The following is a 24,471-nucleotide window of genomic DNA, read 5'->3' as shown; positions in this document are numbered from 1 at the left end:
CTATACGCCTTCATGGCGTAGTGCTATGCACAGGGGAGCACTTTACCTTTTTTTTACCTTTTTATATATATATATTTTTAAAAAATATCTCTCCAATCAAAATTTATTTTTATTTATTGCAAAATTTCGCTAAATTTACAAACTGGTGTTCACTCAATGGTTACACCATTTAGCTGCACATTTTAGCTGCTGATATTTTCACCCGATCCTTTTCTTATCAGCTTGGTGTGCTTTCCCTGCACCAGCAACTCTCCAGTTTTCTTGTTCCGTATGTCCACTAAGAGGAACGCCAAAGTTTGTCCTGCTTTTATTGTTGTTGCGTCGATTATAATTTCATCTCCTATGTGAGCAGATTTTAAATACCTGAAAGATGAGCATAATTAGAGCAACTAAGTCGCACTGTGGTTCACGTGTGTGGGTTCTCTCTGCCCCAAAATGTCCACACTTGTACAAATCTGAGAACAGTTTTTCTTAATATAATGCACTTTATGATAGAAAATTAATTACTTGGGAGGGCTATTGTTCTATTTCGGCCATTCAACGTTCCCAACACGCCTTGCTATCGGGCAGTCAGGCCCGTAGCCAGAATTTTATTTCGGGGGTAAGGCTCACCCCTTATCAGCAGCCCCCCCTTCCCCCCCCCAAATCGCCGCCATTGGCAGCCGCCATCTAAAGACAAAAAAGTGGGGGATAGAAGCCCTGAAGATGAATTTCTCAGTATATTACAACTTATTATGCAAGATGATTAATCGTGCTAAGGAAGTAAAATAAATTACCTCTATACACTACGTAACTCAGATACATATGTAGTATTTCGGGAGGGGGGTCTTCAGCCACCCGAGCCATTCTCCTCGTTACTTGCCTGCGTACAGTGAAGTATTAAGGGTCTTCCAAATGTGAAACTAATTTACAAAATATGGAGAAAATTTTAAACGCCATTGGCTAAACATGAAAATAATGATACATTCCTTACACCAATTCAAAACCGTAATATCCTGAAAATGAAGTGTCCAGAGGTGGAATTTCCCCTTCATTCCTTTACAAATTCCTCATATCTCTATCTTTGTCTCTGTCTCTGTCTCTCTCTCTCTCTCTTTTAGCCTCCCGATGGCGCAGTGGTAGCGTCCCGGGTTCGATACCCGGTGGAGGCACATAGTGGTTCGGATTCCACTTTAAACTGTAGATCCAGTCCCGATTAGCCTTACTGTTCATAAAGTGGACTTAAAAACACCAAATCAATCAATCAATCTCTCTCTTTCTAGCAAAATAAAGTTAATTGCACAGAATAATTTCAATGCAATACGGCAAATTAAGAGTTCTGAGCTTGACAGGTGTAGAGCGCCATCTTACGACATTATAATTGGTGTAAATATTCCTTACTCTGGAAAAAATAAATCTTCTCTAATAAAATATTTAGTTCTTTCTATCATCAGAAATTGCAAACATTTGTCGGAAATCTATTGGTGTTGGTTGATATACTGCAGCAATTGGCGCTCATTTCGAAATGCTAAGGTCTCCAAAATTGGAGAGTAAAATTCCGAGATTGCAACCATGATTACAGCTGATTGCGACGCCGAACAGCACCGATGGTTGTCGAAGCTTCTCGAGCATTCGAGATCGGAGTTGGAGGCTGAGATGACGCACGTAATGCGCTTGCGGGCAGTAGAACCGGATAGAACATTGGAGAATCGTCCGGTAAATTACGGAATGAAAGCGAGCGACATCTTTTCTCTATATAAACGGAAGACCACCACATGGTCTCTATCAGTTCTAGTGACATCAGATCGCAGGTTAGATTGCCGTGAGAGCTCTTGAAGAAGATTCTTTGTAGTTCGTACAATTCTCCTACTATACTATTGTAAAAGGTAAGTGCAACATTTTCATCCGTCTATTGGTGACAAGATCGTGATGAGTTCGGATAAATGGAGACAAATTTAATTATGATGCACGTTTGTTTGTCCATGTTATCTTTGCTTTAAGTTAGACATGATGATTAGTGGCCATCCCGATGGCGCAGTGGTAACATCGTCGCCTTGTAATCAAGAGATCCCGGGTTCGATACCCGGTGGAGGCACATAGTGGTTCGAATCCCACTTTAAACTGTAGATCCAGTCCCAATTAGCCTATCTATGCATAAAGTGAACATAAAACTCAATATCAAATAAAACATGATGATTATTTGTATGACTTGCAGTACACAGAAACGAATGCCGGTCTCTATGGTAGAGTGGTTAGCACAACGTACTACGAAACCAGGGGTTCTAGATTCGAATCCTAAGTAAGGTGCAGCGGCTATGCCATCGTTTATGTTGTCCCATCATCTATTTTATCTGAACATCATTGGTCAACCTGATGACATGTAGACCATGGTTAGATTAACGTAGGAGTAATCTAGGGCGGGACACGGAGGCACTCCCCTCAATTTTCAGGTTTATTAAAATTTACATGTGAATTGTATTTTTCTTAACCTCCTCCTGGAACCTGAAGTTTGTGTACTACATGTTGTGTTGGGACGTGTTCTGCAAAGCACATGCGAACAGAATTGCACTTCACTAAGTAAATTTCGTTGTTTCTAATAGCTACTTAAGAAAATTATTTTATTCCAACGTCATATTTATTTTGCTGTCTCTTGTGATAATATTGACTAGTATTAGTATTATTGCCAGTTTCGAAATAAATACATGCCTCCACGATGGCGCAGTGGTAGCGTCGTTGCCTTGTAATCAAGGGGTGTTGGAAGGGGTTCGATTCCTGGTGGAGGCACATAGTGGTTCGGATCCCACTTTCTACTGTAGGGTAGGTCCACTTCCAGTCCCGATTAGCCTTACTGTGCATAAAGTGGACTTAAAGCACCAAATCAATCCAATCCAATCGAAATAAATACATACCCTAAACATTTTCACAATGCTACACGCAGTGTACAAGGGCGGATCGATGGATGGGGGAACACCGGAACAGGAAGTGACCTCTACTGAAAACCTGTATTATTTTTTACAGATAACGGTAGACAATTTTTCATGGTTCACATTTTGTGATAATATTGTTACGAAAAGTAATTAAAAGAGTTTTTGATTGTCTTATCATTAACTTGATATTGTGCCACTTTTCTACCCCATTGCTAAGTGATGTTTTCGTTTTAGTTTTTGTGCGCCAAATTAAATTAATATTCTTGTAAGTTTGCAAAGTCCGTGTTTTACGTCTTAATAAGATGATTGGGAAGGATTATAGCATTACGATTTGATTTAATTTTTGTTATTTAGCGTCGCTTTTCTGCCACTTTTGGCTGACAATGATGAAGGGACACCTCACAAAGAACACCCATGCACAGCTCGGGATTCCTGGCGGCGTAGCGCGGTGTACTAACCACTCCGCCACGAAGGTCGGCTGCTGAATTACAAGACGAACAAAATTCTTGATGTTGATTAATAACATCAGTTTTAAAAATACAATTCATAGTGTTCGTTTTTTTTGTAGTAAATTTTCAGATGATGCCGTAGTTCATTAGTTGAATAGATCACTTTCCCAACGGCCCAAAAAGTGCTTCTTCAACAGGAAAACGTGCCGTTCCACAAATCGAGCGTCGCAATGGCAAAATTGCAACAAGTTTGCTTCGAATTTATTCCCCATCCAGCCTATTCACGGGACTTGGCCCGTGCGATTTCTTCCTCCAGAAGCATCATTTTAATCATGTTATTAGAAATACTACTGTATTGTCTTGATAAAACAAAGTAACGCATTGTAAATGACCCGATACAACAGATAAATAAATAATGTAACTTGTCGCAGGAAGTGAATTTTGCACTTGAGATACAATCCAGAAAATTTTGACTTATGAAATATTTAGAGGAGAATTTGTTGCAGTGAGCAACAAATTCTATTTTCACTGTATACGGCTCTGTATGAAACAATAATTGAATCGGTCACACGAACAAACTAGTTTTGGTTAAGACAACTGCAATACGAATATTTGTTATGTTCCACTGACGTAGATAGGGTTTGGGGAGAGGGAGCTGATGGTGCTGCAGTTCCTGAAATTTTTAGAGAATAAAATTTTACAAATGAGAGGAGTAAAGAAGTCGGAAAAAGGTAAAACGATAAATGCAAACTCCCCTTAAAACGACCCCTGCCCTGATTACCATTTTTTGTCTTTGAATAACTTTTAAAACAAAGGTAAAAAAATAACGCAGCTATATAATATCTAACTTTACAATTCCAGTCCCCTCTGGAAAAGAAATCCTGCGTACGCCAATGGTGTGCTCAGTTAGATTTTTATATCTCATCATTGTGTTGTGGGCTTTTAAACATTTTCTGACATTTCAACTTATATAACCAATCAATGTGCTAGCTTTTTGCGTGTCGAAAATTTACAACATTTTAAGATAAAACTGCCGACCACTTGACAGGCTATTGCATTAAATTAAAATCAGTTACTGTATATTTATCAAATAATTTTGGGGAAATTATGATGAAGGCATTTGGGGAAGGACTGCGTCCAGGGTCTTGCAAGGGGGGCTGCTTTAAGAAGTAGTGGTTTAGTTTACAACACTGGCTTTGATGTCGTGAAAAACTGGATTTTGAGAGCTATAGTTGCAACTTGCTTATACCGTGCGTTCATTTCGATCTGCAGCCGAGAGATCGGGAGAAGCGTGGCGGGCGGCGCTGACGGAGATGCCGACATTTGCGGCCTGTAATGCCCGCTTATTTTTATAGACATATGCAGACATTTATATAAATATTGCAAAACGATCACTAACCTGTGTTATAACACGCAAAAGTTCTTCTGTAATTCATCCAAGTTCTGCTCTTATATCCACAAAAAAATACGCTTTAGAAACGATGTTAAGAGCCACAGATAATAAAACATTTTAATCATAGTTTTGACCAGTAACGTCCTGCTTAAGTTTATATCCTTGAAAGAGTTTTGTGCCGATGGGGATCGTTTGGAGGTTTTGAATGTGCAACACTGTATCAAGATTACGCTGTAGAAGAAACCGTTAAAAGTCAATAGTGTTCGTGAGCTTCCTTGCAATCCGAAATCTCCGAGCTCGAGTTTTTTGTTCCTTCGCGACTAGATGAAGACAGAGTTGTAAATATAGTGGCGAGCAATGTAAACCAAGAGCGTGTTAATTTCGTACTGTACGCAAGAGTGTTATTCTTGGTTACTTGCAGTTACTTGTTTGTGTTATTGTAGTATGTATGTGTGACGTGTCAGTGAGACGATTGGAATGCCAGCCGCAAGATTCACGTTAGAACAAAGATTTTTTTATGTATGACACGTACCTACGTGAAAACAAACTCGTGTCGAGACGTGTGTAGGTAATTTGTACAGAAATTCCCATGCGTTTCAACTCCACACAGAGATACGGTTAGACATCTTGTCCTTAAATTACGAGATACTGTATCGTTAAATTTTAAAACACCTAAGCAAAAACGACGGATTCTAACCGAAGCAAAACTCGATGATATTGGTGCAGCGTTAGAACGTTCTCCAAACAAACCTCTACGCCGTGTTTCACAAGAGGTGGGCGTGTCAAAATCATCGGCACATACAGTCACTAAGCTACTAAAATTAAAACCATACTCTTATAACACAGGTTAGTGCTCGTTTTGCAATATTTATATAAATGTCTGCATATGTCCATAAAAATAAGCGGGCATTTCAGGCCGCAAATGTCGGCATCTCCGTCAGTGCCGCCCGCCACGCTTCTCCCGATCTCTCGGCTGGAGATCGAAATGGACGCACGGTACTACTAAGCTTTCTATCACATAAATAAATATGCAATTCTATTTTCAGATGGCTCTGCTCCCTTGCATGCTGAATGACATTTTGGCCAACGTTTCCCGCCCTGCGAGTCTATTCGACCAGCACTTCGGCATGGGTCTACTCATGGACGATTTGTATCACCCGTCCTTGTTGAGATCAGGGTATCTCCGCCCTTGGAGGCACCTCAACCAGCGAGACAGCGGAATGTCGAGGGTTTGCAACGACCAGGAGAAGTTCCAGGTGATTCTCGACGTTCAGCAGTTTGCTCCGAACGAGCTTTCGGTGAAGACCGTCGATAACAGCGTTGTCATCGAGGCCAAACATGAAGAGAAGGAAGACGAGCACGGATTCATTTCACGGCACTTTATCCGGCGCTACGCTCTGCCCGAGGGTGTTGATCCAGAATCTGTAGTTTCGAACCTTTCGTCAGATGGCGTGCTTACCGTCTCCGCACCGAAAAAAGTAAGTTTTGTATATGCGTCACCAGAAATGTTTCTAGAGGGTGTCAGGTCTTTGATATAAAATTAAAGGATACATATAAATAATAATATAATCTTACAATCAGTGGCGGCGATTAAGGGCGTGGTGGGAAGTGTCCCCCCCTTTTGCCCCGCCTCTGATAAGACTTGTCCACCCCCCCCCCACCCCCCGAGTTTTGGCACCCAATTGCCGGCACTGCTTACAATAATAATAAGTTACAATTGTATTGCCAATTTATTATTGCCTCGTTATTATTACGTCTAAAGCTTCATGCTTTGGGCTCTGGCTACGGGACGCGCGCAGGTTCGAGTCGTAACAATAACTATGTAAATTATAACTAAAAACAATACAGTTTTGTTATTGCATTATCTTACTGTTTGCAAGACCCATGGGACAGATACGAATACATCATAGACGTTGCGATTTTTTAAAAATAAATTTGTGTGCTGGCAGTTTCATTACGGGAGACGGAACAGAATAATTTACACTTGTAAATTTCAAATAACAAATCCCATTTTTTCCCCTTCGTGACAAACAGAAAATAAACATTCCTTTAAGCTAAAATTGAATATAGACTTTTCAGTCCATCAAATCTTATCTCCAGCAATGACTAGGCTAAGCGATTTATATTTTCAACTCACGAATATACAGATCCTGATGATTTTTCCTTGTCTGAAAATAGTTTATGGCAAATGAGTGGTAAACGTTGTAAGTGCCAATAGCGAAAGTGTTGGGAAATCGCATCGTTCCGCATATCAGCCCGTAAGAACGTGCGCACTAGTGACCTCTTTACACGCTCTTTGAACTAAGGGCTACCAGCAACATTTCACGTTTACTACATTACAAAGCATGGCACATTTCACAGTTTAACGTGGAAAACGGTGTTTGAATTATTGTGGCACTTACAGCGTTTACCAATTTTAGTCTTCAATTTTCTTTGAAATTCTAGTCGCGTTGATGATTAATTTGTAATTGGAAAATGCTTATTCTATAATTGATCTCTACTAATATAGTTTTATATTATATAAGTACGTCCAATTTGATATATTATCACTCACTGTCACTCTTCTATTTTCCTTCTAGGCATTGCCTCCACCTGAGACTAGTGAAAGAGTTGTGAACATTACTCAAACTAGAGAACCAGCTATGAAAACAACTCCTGAACTTGAAAAGAAATAGAAGTTTTGTTTAACCTCATAGTTACTAAAGAAACTGTAACTGTACACATTATATATTGTGTTCATCTTTGTTAATTTCAAGACTGATGCTAGTATTAAGACTTTAAACTTATTTACTTTTACTACTTTGTAACTTTAAGCACAATAAAAGGAGACACAAAATTACTATTCTTTGAATGAAAACTCAACTGAACCATACCTTTTCGTAGACACATTTTAATGTGTGTGTTTTTTTAAATATATAAAATAGCATTAAAAATATATACAGGGTGTCGCAAAACTCTTTCAACAACGCTTGGGTGCTGGTAGATATCGTACAAACAAGTAACTTTTCCGTATAAAGTTTACCTCGAAAGCGCTTAAAATCTATCCTGTACGTATACAACCCAACACAGCAAACGCTTGCTCTGACAACTACCAGGGGCGCGTAGCAGGGTTGCCACTAGCGTTCCTCGTTAAGCGAGACGAGTTGAAAACATCAACTTGGGAGTCTTGCCTGAGCAAAATTCAAAACATTAATGATACTTGCGATGTTGTAAGAAGCATTGACAGTATTTATAAACTGACCAAGACAAATAATGGGCAGAATGAAATTCAATATTACTTATTCTAAAATATTTCCATAATTGATTGATTGAATTGGTTTATTTTAAATCGCTTTTCTGCCGATTTTGGCTAATCGCGAGGATGAAGATGATATGATGAAATAACAAATGACACCAATATCTAGGCCAGGATTTAAACCCAAGATATCTGGCGCCGTGGCGAGCTGTGCTAACCACATCACCACGGAGTGTTTCGTTTATCATGCAATATCAACAATTGCAAGGGACACTCGTGAGATAGGGGAAATCCATGAACGAACAAATGTAAACATGATGTGTTTGCTGCCTCGTTTCGAACACGCAGACTGTAATGTTATTAAAATTTATTTATTAGAAATTTGTGAAGTAGCGTTATTGCGAATCGAGTTCGTTATAAAAAGCAGGCAAACCTCTATACTGAAAAGAAACAAAAATCTCCGGCAGATGAATATTCTTGAGCCACTTCGGTAACTGAGTACGTTTAGTGATCAACACATGATCTCACTACCGAATGTTCCGGACACGAGTTCCGACCTGGAGAAGGTGTCACTGGATCTTTCGTTCTCGTATTTACTATTTGCCTGAAAATGCAGAAAAATGACATACAATGAAAAGAATAGAAATTTACAAGAATTAACCCGGAAGTTTATCTAGATGTCAAAATCTCGCTCATTTGCTACAAAACGTTGTTTCCAGGGTGAACTAAAAGTTGACATTTTGGTGCCTTCCGAAAATGTTGCCAGGAGAGAGAGAGAGAGAGAGAGAGAAATCTCTCCCTCTCTCTCTCTCTCTCTCTCTCTCTCTCTTCTTTCGTTCCTTCTTCCTTTCCTAGAAGGAGAAAATGAAAGAGAAAGAAGGAAAGATTACAACACTCTCTCTCTCTCTCTCTTTCTCTCTCTCCCTCTTCTCTCTCTCTCTCTCTCTCTCTCTCTCTCTCTCTGTGTCTAGGAGAGAGAGAAAGAGAGAGAGAGAGTACAGTACACTCGAAATCGAATGAAACGCCCCCCTTACGGTTATGCAACCCGGAATTTTATATCATCTAGTTTCGCCAGGAATAGCAGCTCGCGAGAAGCGTAGTGTTTCCAACTCTTGAATCTAGCCACAGATTCACGCGACCGGATGGAGATCTTGCTTTCCTCTTGATTTGATTTTAACGGACAAGAAGTTTATTTTGAGAATGTCTCTGATAATAATAACAAGTGTTATTAACATTTATGCTTGAGTTTTTTATTATTCTTTTACCACTTCCGAACGAATATGTGAAGATTTTTTTTTTTCATTTTGCAATAACGCTTTCGGCATTTTTCCTTCAGAGTTATTCTTCTTGTTTTTAAATTTTTGGCGACATCTGATGTGGAAAAAGTTCCACGAAGTTTGTTTTAAGTGTAAATGCATCTGGACATACAGTGTAGAGTGGGATTCGAACAACATATTCCGTCGCGAATCGAACCAGCGATGTTTTCTTTCCACGTTTATTAAAATTTGCTTCCTTCAGCCTACTTCCGATTGTCGTATATTTTAATTCGTATTCCCGTTTTTTTTCATTTGCATTGTTCGAGCCGTGATAACTTTCTCTCTTAATCTGGTTATTCGAATACTTTTATACTTATTTTTTTTTTCCTTTTCTCGATTTTCCCTTCGCACTCATGACAGATTTCGGTATCGCGCTTTTCCATATTTTCAGTAATTTAATTCTTTGACTATTTTTAATTTGCCCTTAGTCCGAATCAAGAAAATATGTTAGGAAATGTTTCCCGTGTAAATCTTATTGTATGGTGGTGTAAAATTGATGCCAGATTTTTCTTGCGATAAGGGTTTTGAAAGTGCAAGGGCCTCATTTATTAACCATGGTGGGAAGAGGGGGGGCGGAGGAGTGCCAGAAACCTTCCAGTCGGAGTATGCCTGAAACGAAAAGTATAGATCGACCACAACGAAAAAAATCCTTGGGACGAAAAGTACCCGCGCAGATGTCCCTTCTTCCCTTCAGCTCGGGCCATAAGGAAGCATGGTCCACTCTCCCCCGCCCCTCCTCGAGGGAGTACGGTGCACAGGAGTCCAGGGTCTGCACAGGTTGTTTTGCTTGTGGTTCCACTCTTCCATCAGCAGGTGGGCTGCTGAGAAGGCTAGGCTATCTGCGAGTGAGGGGGAGGGGGTGACGAGCAACACTGCCACAGCGAGTCGCTGTAAATGATTTCATCGTCTGTGCTGGGTGAAACCGGTTCTTGGTGCTCCTACACTTTTCCGATACATTTCTGCCAGCCTTTCTAGGGAAGCGAGGTCATATGTTCCAGATTCGAACTCTGGTCAGGCATGAATGTATCACTGAGTTTGTCCCGTCACAATTTTATAAATTGATAATTCATCCGTATTATCGCGATTAACTCAAGAGGCAGAAGAGTGATGTAAAATAACCGAAATAGAAATTGATGCATTTGTGCCTGGTGCTAGTGTAACGACGAAGTTAACTCTTTATAAATGATGAAATAGGTAGCCCTTGCGCTCAAATACACTTATACCTTGGCACAAAAAAAAATTCAACTTATCGTTGATCTCTTACTACATTTGGAATACAGCCAAGAGCGATGTAAAGCAATGCAATTACATTGTGAATGTTTCACATCCTATAGTCTTTCTTTTTCTCGTAGCGGGGGCGGGGGTTCATTCATTACAAATATCTAGGAAAGGATTTAGCAGCAATCCGTGATATACTTAAATATCATAACATGCTGCGTAGCCAGGGTTCTTGGTCCTAGCCTCTGATAATGAGTTTTTATTTTTTGTTGTTTCTTCAATCTTCATCAATTTCCCTGAAGCATCATTCATCCTCTGTCGCCATTGGCTGGCTATATGTAAAAGTTGACATAAAATTAGTAAATTTTGAAAAGAAAACACAAGGATATGCTTTTCTCATAGCTCGCCAAACATGCACATTTCTGTATTTTATGCTTTCAGCGCCATCATTATTCTTGGCAGGCAATGGAATTGAAGCAACTCTCACAACTAACGTAAACTACATGTCACTCAGGCATGACAATTCTCGCGGACAAAGAGGATTTTTTTGTCACATGGTAGCGCAATAACTATCTTCTGGCCTCCTACATTTAAATCCGTACTTTTTATTCCAGTTGAGTGATTGACTCACAATTTTGCCATTGAAGGTTTGGGTTGTATTTGGGTTATACGTATTGTGTTTTTGGTGCGCTATGAAAAAGCAATCCCAAAGGTTCGCACTGAACAGAAAATTGTGTGCTTTTCCTCTCTCTCTCTCTCTCTCTCTCTCTTCCAACTTCGTCCCTCTCTCTCACCCCACGTCCCCACTATTTAGGTAAACTGTTGTTAGAAACATATTTTCCGAAAAATATCCACATTGAAAATAATATTCCCCAATTGTTTTGATAGGGCATTTCTATTACGAATTATCTCCGTAAGAGGACTAGGGCCTCCCCTATGGCGCAATCGTAGAGTCGTCATCTTTAATCAAGGGGTCCCGGGTTCGATACCCGGTGGAGGAACATAGTGGTTCGGAACCCACTATAAACTGTAGGTCCAGCCCCAATTAGCCTTTCTGTGCACAAAGTGGACCTAAAAAACAACAATTCAATTCAATTCAATTGCATCATCTTATCAATATTTTTAAATCTGCATGCACCTGCTTAATTTAATAGGTTATACATTTATATTCATTGCGGGCAGAAATGTGCGAGATAACAATGCATTTTTTTCAGGGAATGCATGAGTCAATAATAATGTATATTTTACGGTATATACTCTTTTATATTGCATTGATTCAATAGTATCCTTATTTCCTAAAGCAAGCGTGAGTTTCTTTGCACACACCACGCAGGCCCTGCTTGACGTAAATCTCAGATGCAGTAACTTCACGGTTGCCTTTTGCCACCACGCTTTGACTTTAATTCGAGCCCCGGTGGGTTCTTCGTTCGAGATCCTGCAGCAGTTTTACTCGTATCTATGCCTTGAGCATGCCACTTGCAACGGAACCAATAAAATGAAACTTTCTGCACCGGAATGGGCGTGAAACTCTACATGCACCAATGATAAGGTGTTTTCAAGAAGCATCTGCCACGTGCAGCGTGTCCCTTCGGTCCGAATGTTCCTTTACGATATAATTTCATCATGTCTTACACTTCGGAATTTCCAAGAGAGAAGATAGTCCGTATGTTCTTGTGCGGCGGATCTGCACTACTGATACGACCCTTGGTGTGGACGATTCATGCGTCAGGCGTTGGATTCGGTGTTACGAGGAAGAAGGGGACCAAGGAATGAAGTCAAGACCCAACAAAGGCCGGCCGAGGAAGACAACCAGGGAAGAAGATGCAGGCATCATTGAGATGAGCGAAGGCAATCCCTTCATGGCTACAACGAAGATTCGCCAAGAGTTTAAACTGGAGTGCCATGCTGCAACAGTTCGGCACCGTCGAGCGGCAAAGAAAGAAGCAATGATGCATTTCCATCACGAAGCACGGATCAGTTTTGCTTTACAATATTTACCAGCTCCTCAAGAATTTTGGCATAACGTAATTTTGAGCGACGAGAAAGTATTTTCGTCTGACGAAAATGGTCAGGTTTATGTTTGGAGGCACGACAACACTCGCTACGGCCCCGAGAACATTTCTACCCATGCTAGGAGTGGCAGGATATACGTGGCGGTGTGGGGATGGATCAGTTCGTCTGGAGTAGGTGGATTGTTTGAAGTGTCCTCGAGAATGAATTCGCAGGAATACGTCACAGTGCTGGAAAACCACATGCTTCCCAGCGTGCGAGAGAGACACCTTGAAGATGAGATTTCGCACGTGACTTTCGATCAAGACAACAGCAGCGTCCATACATCGAAAGCGAACACCACCTGGTTTAATCAGCACCCAGGAATTTCAAGAGTAGATTGGCCATCGAAGTCTCCCAATCGAAAACATTTGGGCGTTGATGGTGAGAGTGGGAACCTAGACAGCTGAGAACAATGAAAGCTCTACTGGCTCACGTGTTTGATGTTTGGGAGAGTTTAAGGAGAAGACCAAACATCTGCTCGTGGAATCCTTGCCTCGTCGACTAGATGCAGTGCTTGAATCCAACGAGGGTGGACACAGTATTGAAACCCCGCACGGTTTAACCGATGTTCTTTGCTACATCCCAGAACAAAACTAATTACACACATCTCAATATGCAACTTATGTTTCCAATTCTTTCTTATTGATACCTTGGTGCTCATGGTTACTTTTTCACACACCTGCACAATGGTTCTTTAATTTCCCGTCGCTCTTTCAGCCGGCGCGGGAACCACCTTTATGGCAGTGATCCTCTGTTGCCGCGTTTGCCTACGAAGGAACTCGTGGCCAAACAACGAATTAGGTCTACCGGTTGGGCAAGAAGCGGCAACTTTACAAAGCCCTTCTCCCCGAAGCAGCCAGCAGGGAAATAGGATTTTGTCGAAATAACTCTTCTGCTCTGTGAATGAACACAGGTTCTAACAGCGTTTCGACTTAATTGGACATTATCCATTGTTTTTCTTTTTGATTGACTATGTATTCTATCTATATATTTGGAGACATATCAAGAGATCACCTCTTCTCTCATCTTCAGGCGAACAATTTTTGCTATGTCTGTAGTGTGATTGGAACTATGACAGTCCGTGATTTTTTCCAAATCCGGTCCGCTAAGCAACCAGTCTTAGATGCCCATTCGAAATCGACAGCTATAGAGCAAAATATGTTTGAAGTGAAGAGTCTTATTGATTGAAACATAGCTCGACTTACCCTCACATTTGAATTTTTTTAGATAACTTGCTTGCACTTCGTATAGAAGGCACCACGAGACTGAAAATGCACACTATTTGGCATGGCAAATAGACCTTATTCCAGCTTCGCTGAAAGTTCGATGTAGTTGTCAGTCATTAAGTTCAACGCTCTCTGCGCGTGTGTTGTGATGGGTTACCGTGTTCCAATTTTGTTTTAATTCCATTTCATGCTCAAAGAGGCTACCCGAAGTGGGACCTACAGTTGAAAGTTGGATCCGAACCACTAGGCAGTTGTGTCTCCACCAGGAATCGAACCTGGGACTCCGTGATTATAGGGGGTTAACGCGTTCATGGCTTTACAGTTTCGTGAATTCAAGGAAGCCAAGGTGAAAAAAAAAATGTGAAGAAATATCTTCTACACGGAGCTAACTGTGTGTATGTATGTAAAACTTTCTAGCACATCCATTTTCCTACCTTCATTTTATCATCATTACGTTGAATTTTGCACCAGTGATTTTTCACTACGTTCTAGGTCACGTCACTTTGAGTCGTAAAGTATTGTCTGTAATTCAGTTTTAGTATAGTTTGTAGCCTCTCATCCAAGAATTTTTAAGGTGGGAGAAGGAAGGGGGGGCTCAACTTCTGGAAAAAATAGTGCGAGTTCAATTGAAAATACGAAAATAGAGCGGAATGATTATATTGCTACAATATCTTCAGAAAAGTAAAGCGTAAAATTGAATTCAGCCTCTGAGTGAGTCCATGATATTGTTTATGTTTGAAGGTAATATATTAAACATGACTATCAGCATAACCGAACGCATATAATGAGATGATTTATTAGTGTTACCAGACTAAAGGTATGGAGTGCGGCCTGTTGCCTCGTTCATTACGGAATTCCACATGTAAAAATTGATCAGCTCTTATTGCTAGTAACCATTATAGGCTTAGACCAAATTCTGGCGTTTATATTTCAATTCACTTCCTCAACAAATCCTGTCTCGATTGACTAGATTTTAAGCGGAGCGTCTTTCAGTTGTTTGTGAGTGTTCTTTTTGCAGAAGCAACAGCAGCTCGCTCGCACCCACAGTGCCCCGCCCACTCGACGAGACGCGTGGTCTGTGCAGTGCAGAACAATGACAGTGTTGCCTCTCTATTCGATCTTTGTATTCTCTTTTGCCTGCCACTACACACACATTTCAGACAATTCTTCCCATACAACAAATGGAAAAGCAATCAGGCAACTGTTAAATGGCTCTTTTCTAGATTTTGTATTAACACTTTCCACGGTCAAGATATGTTAACTTGGTTCTGTTTCGTATTCCCACAATTTGGCTTCGTGCAGTAGGGCTTTATATTGCAAGCTAAAAAAAAAAACGTAGGCAGGTATTTTAACATTTTAATTTTCATCCGTTTCATGATTGTGTGAAAGAATATGGTGGAAAAATACACTACTTGAGACAATATCACTAATAATAATTGGCCGCCGCTGTGCCCGAGCGTGGTAAGCCGTCGGCTTTTGATCTCGCTGCCGAAATTCCCGGGTTCGAGTCCCGGCCTGGGTATGATTGTTTATGAGTGTTCCTTCATGAATTTTATCATACACTAATCCTCATCGTTGCGACTAGCCAAAAGTAAAGTAAAAAAAGAGAAAGATATTAGTAATAATAAAAATATGAATCTAGCTCCCCATGGTTTCTTTATGACTGTCCTTTTATCAATTTCATCGAGTCATCATTCATCCTCATTGTTGCGATTAGCCAATAAATGGTAGAGAAGCTGCGAAAAATAAGATGTAAAATAATAACAGAATTTTCTCCACAGAAGGAAAAATAAATGCTCCAGAAAACATGCAATACAGAAAATGAGTGTCCTGTAATGTGAGTCTGTAAATCAAATGTAACTCACGAATGAAGAAGTTTACGTGAAGGTTTCGTCTTCTACGAAGCAATACAGGCTTGGATGGCGCAGTGGTAGCGTCGTCGCCTTGTAATCAAGGGGTCCCGGTGGAGGCACAAAGTGGTTCGGATCCCCCTTTAAACTGTAGGTCCAGTCCCGATTAGTCATACTGTGCATTGTGGACTTAAAACACCAAATCAACAACCAACCAACCAATACGGGGTTGGAAACACTACGGTTATAGGTTTGGAAACACTGCTCCTCTCGGGAACTACTCTACCAGGCGAAACTAGATGATATAAAATTCCGGTTTGCATAACCGTAAGGGGGGGCGTTTCATTCGATTCCCTGTGTACAATACAGGTGCTCTTTACAGTTCAGCGCTTGATATAAGTATGCATTTCTTGGCTTTGGTTTTCAATAAGCACCAGTTTTAATGCGCTACGATGCCAGGGGTCTTGGGTTCGAATCCCGGCTTGGGCATGGATGTTTGTGAGTGTCCATTCATCAATTTCATCATATCATCACTCATCCCCATCTTCGCAAATTAGCCAAAAGTGGCACAAAAAGCGAAGTAAAATAAAGCAAATCAATCAATCAATGAATCAATCAATCATTAAATTAAAAGAGCCTTGAAATTATTTCCTTATGAGACGAACACGATTAGCAATAACGCTAGCACAGATAGGAATAATTTTCAAGTAAATTGTAATAACATTACAGTCTGCGTGTTGGAAACGAGGCAGCAAACACTTCATGTTTACATTTTTTTGTTCATGGATTTCCCCTATCTCACGAGTGTCCCTTGCAATTGTTGACATTGCCTGATAAACGAAACACTCCGTGGTGATGTGGTTAGCACAGCTCGCCACGGCGCCAGGTATCTCGGGTTTAAATCCTGGCCTAGATATTGGTGTCATTTGTTATTTCATCATATCATCTTCATCCTCGCGATTAGCCAAAATCGGCAGAAAAGCGATTTAAAATAAACCAATTCAATCAATCAATTATGGAAATATTTTAGAATGAGTAATATTGAATTTCAGTCTGCCCATTATTTGTCTTGGTCAGTTTATAAATACTGTCAATGCTTCTTACAACATCGCAAGTATCATTAATGTTTTAAATTTTGCTCAGGCAAGACTCCCAAGTTGTTGTTTTCAAGTCGTCTCTCTTAACGAGGAACGCTTGTGGCAACCCTGCTACGCGCCCCTGGTAGTTATGTCAGAGCAAGCGTTTGCTGTGTTGGGTTGCATACGTACAGGATAGATTTTAAGCGCTTATAGCTCAGAAACTTTATAGGGAAACGTTACTTGTTTTTATGATATCTACCAGCACCCAAGCGTTGTTGAAAGAGTTTTGCGACACCCTGTATATTTTCCCCACACCCCCTTTCAAATACCATCTACATATACCTATATTGATTCTAAAGTAAAAACCAGAAGTTATGATGATATTTCATTACCCGTTTTCTTCCCTTTGACTTGCTCACAAACATGTTCCAAAATAGAGCGTATACTTACATGAGCGAGAGGTCGACTGTCACACCATAGCTTCCTTTTTCTGCCTTCAAACCCAGGGTAGATACTATATCGATCAAAGTTGAGCTTGCCCCTCCGTGAAGCATGCCTCGGAAGTTTGTGTGCTCTTTACTCACGACGATTTCAGCTACACATTTCCCTGCACCAACAGAAATGATATCAATCTGCAATTGAAAAATAATTTTCAGTTCTGGAAAACATAAGGATCAAAGTGGAAATTCAAATGTTTCTTTGGGATTTGGTCGAGTAGACATACATATTCGAGGAAATACATTCCTGGCTTTTCTGGTAATTGAGGCGGGGGGTTCTGAAACAACAATGCAAGTTTTTTATGCTTCTTTAAATACATATTTAGAGCAAACGGTAATAATACAACATAAAGTCTGAGGAAAACTTAAAGTTTCCACCACCACCCTGAAAAACTGTCAACAAATTTTTGGTTAGTTTACGTTGCTTTTCTTCTTGATTGATTGATTTAGTTTATGCCACCTTTGTCTAACTTGCGAAGATGGGGATGATTGATGAAGTTGATGAATGGACACTCACAAACATCCATGCCCAGGCCGTGATTCGAACCCGGGGCCCCTAGCGTCGTAGCACGATGCGCTAACCACTCCGCCACGGCTTTTCTTGTTATGTTGATCACGAGGTTGAGAAATGAACATTCACCACACCAAGGATTCAAACCTAGATATCAAGGTTCTCCACAAGTGAGAGCAATATGTAAATAGACACTTTTCCTTCAATATATCCATGTACATAATATAACATGTTAACCGACCCAGTCGGTAACGCGTCTGACTACCATGCTCAAGGTCCCGGGTTCGATCCCCGGCCGGTTCAAATCCGGGAACTTTTCTAACGATGGAAGCGGCCCCGGCGCCCACCCAGCGTCGAATAACATGGGTACCTGGGGGAAACCCCGGGGGGTAAAGGCGGTCAGGGGCGTGATGCTGATCACATCACCCCCACTCACGACCGGATCAAGAAAGTGTGCGGCGTTACCCCCACTCCCCCTATACGCCTTCATGGCGTGGTGCTATGCACAGGGGAACACTTTACCTTTTTTACCGACCCAATTATAAAGCATAGAGCATACAGACCTTTTCAAATGCTTTGTCGAATCCATCATATTCGAGACGTTGCTTCCACAAACCTCGAATTACTTTTAGAGCATTCTTACCATTAGCCATTATCAATATAGCTATCAGAAATATTATAACACGAAATACACACATGCGGATATGGCAACTTATTTTAAAATACACTGACATCAATTAAAAATAATTGCATGTGTCAAGTATCCATTACTAATACTTACATTTATTTTTAATATAGTGGGATCGCAACTTGAGGTGTGCTGTGATTGGTCGCCGAAAAACTAGTTTTACCCATTGAACTCTACTTGTGCTATTATTCTATTTTTGTTTTTTATGTCGCTTTATTATATCTTGGATCATCGCGCGAAACTGTTGTTACCAAGGACTTGATGTTTATAAACAGTATAAATAAATATCTATAGATGAGTTTTTTTTTTCATTCTTGTGAAATATAAGTGAATAGCGAACTAAATACATATTGAAAAAAACTCAGAAAGAAGACTAAAATCGACTACCAGTTGATAGGGTCAGAAGAAGAAGAAGAAGATGTTTATAAAGACTTCAGGACCGCTGGGGTGCCCATCCCCCAAGGCCAATGGTCATAGGCGTAGTTAGGTAGGGGCTATGGGGGGGCTAACCTCTCCAGAACCAGCCATTAGCCCCCCAAACATAAGTGACATATGGATAAAATAATTAAGGAAAGATAAGCTGCACACAAAAATTAGATAACATGAAACTTTCATGCTTTCATGTTACTTTTGTGGTGTGGCAGTCACACGCAAGAAAAGAATTTCAAATTATGTCCGATGTAGAATACAAGGAAAGTTGAAGTGCATGTGTCTTTAACGGGGACCATATGTTCCGAACAAGATTTGAAAGAAAATATATCGCCGTTATTTCTTTTGATCTTCCACCTTGGAGCGCTAGGTAAATATTGTTTCATTCAAACAATAGCGGCGTTGCATCCAGTGTTTACATAAATGTAGCCTTTCAACAATGAGTTCCTACAATTGTGTTTTTTTTCGAACATGAAAAAGAGAAGCCGTCATTGTACCAGGTGGTTATAATTAAAGTGACGGTGTTCAGAGTGGTACAGCACGGGCTGTAATTAGAGTAGCAGTCTGAAACTTCGTAGATATGCTAATGAAGCAATGCGCTCGCGAATTATGCCAAAAAAAAAATAGTTCCAATTCTCGCCACCAGGGTAAAAAACGGCGCTGTAAGCAGTCAAAACGTGGAATTTTCCATAACTCTGACGTCAAAGTCGGTGAAATTGCCTAACCATTGTGTGAGCTCCCTGGTTGTTGTTGGTGACGCTTGTTGCTTTTTCCTTTAGTAATGTTCATGTAATTCGAATAGTGAAATTGTAGCGATATTTTATTACAAAGAGTATTGTTTTCTGCGATTTATAGTGTTTTTCCTGTAACTATACCAAGTTTTGACTGCTTACAGCGCCATTTTTTACCCTGGTGGCGAGAATTGGAACTATTTTTTTTTTTTTTTCATAATTCGCGAGCGCATTGCTTCATTAGCATATCTACGAAGTTTCAGACTACTACTCTCATTACAGCCCGTGCTGTACCACTCTGAACACCGTCACTTTAATTATAACCACCTGATATAAACTTGAACAGAATCAGTTTTGATAGGGGAAAGGCGTCAGTTTAAAGAAGTGAATTTATTTCCTGTGGTTTTGTATTGCGTGGGGGACATTTTAAGATGTACGTCTAAATGTTGCGATCCTGTACAGGCGATTCAATCGCGCATAATTGCTTTATTAAATGGTGATCAATACAGTTCATTGGCGACATCACTCTTTTCCAACTCTTGTTTGCGTTGCACAGCGTCACCAATATGTGTGCAGATGTGCCAGGTATATTTGGATTTTTCATTGCACGAAGGCGGCGCAGTTGAAAGTTGTGTTTAACTCTCCTCCTGGTGACTGGTGAATCTTGTCGACCACTTCTAGGGATGCTAGGAATCTAGGGTATCTATCTGTTGGAGTCGCAGGATAAATTGATTAAGAAGAAGATTATTTGTTGTTTCACGTAACCCACAGGATGATTATCGTGGAAGGATACGTGCTTTGCTGGTTATATAACAGCAAGACATTTTAATCATCTTTTGGAAAATTGGAAATTATCGGAAAATTATTCTTTGATTTTGTGCTTATACTGTTTGTGAAACTAAGACTGATGACAGAATGATCATTCCTTTTGATTGGAGAATTTATTAAAGTAAATGTCAGGCAGCGAGCAAACAAGCTTAGGCTTGTATACGTATGCAAAGTTATCGTTAAAACCTATTTCGAATGTCATAATCTGAAGTGATCTGACCATGGTTATATAAAAGCTATTTGGTCGACTATCCTCATTTAAAAGCCTTTTTTTCAGGATAGTTAAATAATATTTAGCCTACAGATAGCAAATGTTTGTATCCTTCATGCCATCATTTATTAGTGCATGTTCTTTTATATATATATATTTAATTCAGGTCTTGTTTTCAGACAGAAATGATAATTCTCAATTTTGTAATAGACCTTAATTCACTTCTTCAATACACAATTTCTTAAGATGCGAAAGCGTCATAATACGTATATCGAGCGTTGCAGTTTAGTGTACTTAATTTCTAGAGTTCCACATTATTTCGTTCAGCATTTTTTAAATACGTCGCAGCTCATTAAATGTTGGCAAAACTTTGCTGTTCATTTTTATTTGGTTTCTGATTTGCCAATAGGTGGTACTGAATCAATGAAACTTAAAACGGCGTTGATTTATGTTAGATATTAAGCATAGGCGCCGATTTCTTCCGATACTTGGGGGGGGGGGGGGGGCAAAGCTAAGCAAGGCATAAGTACAGACTTTTTCCGTTTGCGGGGGGAGTTTTGTTTTCAGTAGTAGGGACAGGCTTCAGAAAAACTTTTCAAAAATTGAAATTGCGATTAACTAGCTATGAAAACACAATCATAGCTATATACCAGGGTACATCAAACTTTATTATCTGGACAAGAAATGAACTATATTTTTAATTACATATATGTCATACCTTTGTTTCTAAATTCACTGTGTGCTCGAAAGAAGAAATCCTGAAGTGGGGTGCTCACACAAGCATGCTGAACACTATAAAGACTCTGCTGGGTGATAGACTCCAAATTTTTGATATTCCCATTTCAGAAGGGAAACCTGCGTAATTTCCCGCTTCTTTGCATGCAAAAGTTTTATAATCATAAATAGAAGAAATAATTCGAATTAGAAATCTGAGGAAATAAATACCTAAAATGTTTTCACGCAGAATCCTCAATTAATCTATGGAATTTTCATCACATAAATAATATGTTGTTCCAAAATGTTTAAATTTATACATTGGGCCCCTTAGAAGGGGGGCGCAAGTGAAGTTTGGGGCGGCTCGGACTCCCCGGCTACCCCCGTTTCGGCGCCCCTCATATTAAGTAATTAACGTCCAATTAATTATAAGCATGCACAGTGTATTGGTAAAAAAGATCTGCATGCGAAGTTTAGAAAAGGCTACAAAGCCTTAACTTCGCCATGAACAAGACGTAATAAATAAATAAATGGAACTTATTAGAGCCTACTAGATAGTATTCTGGGGGAGCTCTTTGCAAACATCTAAAAGATTATTAAGATAGCAAACCAATTATGTTCATCCCCTCTCTCTCTCCTTTGATAAAATCATAAATTGCTCCATGGGTAAGTGTTCATTTTCAGTTGACATAGATTTATTACATATCTACCAGTGCCGGATCTACAAATCTTGGACCACACACACACACATTATATATATTATCTGTGTGTGTAATTCTTGATCTCATGTTGACAAACTCACATACGAGGGCGTACAGGGTGATTCAAAAGTCCGTTAACACCCCCTATAAAAAGTAAAGGAGTTAGGCTGGGTACAATTGATAGAAACAGGTTAGGCTTAGGGGGAACCACGTTGGTGTGTTCCAAGCGGATGTCCACCATATTAGTGGCCGCCATATTGAATTCACTCAATTTTTTTAAAAAATGGGAAGGGGCTGATGTGCATAGGCGCCGATTTGTTAAGAGATTTGACACTACTGTGATTATGTAATTATACAACATAATACTTTACATGTAACTTTTGACTGAGAATTTTTTATCATATTCTTACTCTCTTACAATCCTTTATAGGAGTTTAATCTTCACACATATTTACATACAAAAGGAAGGCCCAAGATAAAATTTTCATCTGGGCGAGGGATTTTTTACATTTCCGAAGAGAAACAAAGGAGCCTATTTTGCAATCGACTGGCTCATTCAAGAGCATGAAGACTGCAGTATTCCCATGCTTCTTCCTCTATTCTCGCACATATTCATTCATAATATGTCATGCGTTTTCCTTAATTCATTGTCAGTTTGAAAAAGGAAATGCTGAAATAGTAAACGCACAAGCACAAGAAAGACACTCAGACTGAGTGATAGTCCCACATTATTGATTCTGCCCATTTCAGAGCAGAATCCTGTGTAATTTCCCACCTGTTGTGTGTGTGAAGTTTCTGTGTGCAAACGTTATGTACTATGTTGGAAGATATGCATTGGGGCCCTTATTAGGAGGTCAAACGAGAACTGGATGGGCCCAGGCCCCTCTGCCCCTCCCTCTCGGTTTCGACACCGGTGGTGATGTGATATACATATACGACACCATTTTCTCATGAAATTGTAGCCTGATTTGATCTAAGGTCGGAATTTTTCCGGCTTTGTCCCCGCAAAAAGCTGATCCAGGGTCCACCCAGTATCAAATCAAATGGTACACCCGTTGGGGTGTAAGTGCGGCCGGAGTGTGGTGCTGATCACATCACCTCCAAGATGGCCGGCATCGAAAAAAATATGTGGGGTCCTGCCCCCACATATCCTAAATGTGCCTTAATGGCATGCACAGGGAACTTTAACTTTACCTGTATTATTGTATTCGTTTCTGTACCTCTGAGTAACTACGTTTAATTTTTATGTGCGCATATACGAACCCTCTACTATGTCAATGGCTGAGGGCCCCCCTAAAGGCTTACTTGTCTCCGGGCCCTCCCGCACTGCGGGGTTTTGCGGGTTGTAGATCCGGCACTGATACCTACGGAAGGCTGCCAGTGTCTTCGGCTAAAGCTGCAATGAGACGTGTTAAAACATGGCTAAGGTCAACCATGGGCAAGACAAATTTTCTTCCATATCACTGTTAAACATATAAAAGTAGGGTTACCAGACGTCCGGATTTTCCCGGACATTTTAGCCTTATGTCCGGCGTCTGTGAGGAATTTAAAAAATATCATAAATGTCCTACATTTTGAGCGTCACATAATATTAATTAGGAAAATACGTAACAGAAAAAAATCATGCAAATTACAAGTCTATGGACTGCGCTTCCAAACTCAATAGTGAAATTTATTTTGATTCAGTCATTGCATAAAAAGAATAAAGTTTGTCCTGCTATTAAACAAACGGGAAAACGGAAGCAATTAATGAACAAAGTCTTGGGACCACTTTCTGATAACGTTACTGTTCAATGCCTGAGCAGAATTTCTTGCCTTAGGGTTTATACTGATGTAGTGATGGGTTCAAGCCGTTCATTTGTGCGAGTCGACTCATGAGCGCTCGCTCACTGAGAAGAGTCGTTCAAATGAGTCGTTCAAAAGAGTCGCCAAGCTTCTTTTTCTCGAAACACATGCCTGAAGAGGGGGAAGGGGGTAGGTGGTTTTGAAGCAGATGATTGTATTTAAGTAAACGAACACAACGTACGTCCTTCAAGATTAATAAATTGTATTGCATTTTTGTGTATGTGTGTGTGCGTGTAGCCGACTAGATGGCCAAGATTCTGAAGTAATCGACATTTGATCTTGCCACAGAAGTTCCCGGGATCTAGTCCCGGTCTGGGCAAGGATATTCTTTACGAGTGTCCCTTCATCTATATCATCACGCATCATCCTCATCGTCGCGATTACTTAAAATTTGAAGAAAAGCGGCATAAAATAAGAAAAATACAAATACGATTCTGTATGTGTGTGGATATACATATATGTGTAAACAGTAAACACACACACACAAACAAAATTTATACTTTTTTTAATACACATACTTGTTTTCATTACTCTGCCTCATGAGTGAGATTTTCTATATTTGTATCTTGTTTCAGTTTACATTTCATGCTGC

The 24,471-nt window shown here is 40.1% G+C and overlaps 2 protein-coding genes across 2 annotated transcripts; one reads left to right on the top strand and one right to left on the bottom strand.

The window, feature by feature from the left end:
* Positions 1–182: 182 nt before the first annotated feature.
* LOC145998379 (acyl-coenzyme A thioesterase 13-like) lies at positions 183–18,492 on the bottom strand. The gene is made up of 3 exons (XM_083134786.1): positions 18,296–18,492; positions 17,175–17,356; positions 183–363 (listed from the first exon to the last, which is right to left on the bottom strand). Exons 1-3 carry the CDS (start codon positions 18,464–18,466, stop codon positions 183–185), a joined length of 534 nt encoding a protein of 177 aa, XP_082990912.1. The 5' UTR covers positions 18,467–18,492.
* Positions 1,669–7,572, top strand: LOC145998933 (protein lethal(2)essential for life-like). Its single transcript, XM_083135730.1, has 3 exons — positions 1,669–1,865; positions 5,795–6,226; positions 7,328–7,572. Exons 2-3 carry the CDS (start codon positions 5,795–5,797, stop codon positions 7,421–7,423), a joined length of 528 nt encoding a protein of 175 aa, XP_082991856.1. The 5' UTR covers positions 1,669–1,865; the 3' UTR covers positions 7,424–7,572.
* Positions 18,493–24,471: the final 5,979 nt, after the last annotated feature.

The sequence above is a fragment of the Lepisma saccharinum genome, chromosome 14 (genome assembly GCF_977018435.1).
Source record: "Lepisma saccharinum chromosome 14, izLepSacc3.1, whole genome shotgun sequence".
NCBI classification, from domain to species: Eukaryota; Metazoa; Arthropoda; class Insecta; order Zygentoma; family Lepismatidae; genus Lepisma; species Lepisma saccharinum.
The sequence above is the reverse complement of the archived record's forward strand: the minus strand, read 5'-3'. Positions and strand labels throughout refer to the sequence as shown.

Bases quoted from the DNA above. Each gene is read 5' to 3' on its own strand.
- LOC145998933 (XM_083135730.1), top strand. From the start codon at position 5,795: ATGGCTCTGCTCCCTTGCATGCTGAATGACATTTTGGCCAACGTTTCC. The intron at 6,227-7,327 runs GTAAGTTTTGTA...TTTTCCTTCTAG, and splicing joins CCGTCTCCGCACCGAAAAAA to GCATTGCCTCCACCTGAGAC.
- LOC145998379 (XM_083134786.1), bottom strand. From the start codon at position 18,466: ATGTCAGTGTATTTTAAAATAAGTTGCCATATCCGCATGTGTGTATTT. The intron at 17,357-18,295 runs GTCTGTATGCTC...TTTCAATTGCAG, and splicing joins TCGACAAAGCATTTGAAAAG to ATTGATATCATTTCTGTTGG. The intron at 364-17,174 runs GTAAGTATACGC...CTCATCTTTCAG, and splicing joins ACAGTCGACCTCTCGCTCAT to GTATTTAAAATCTGCTCACA.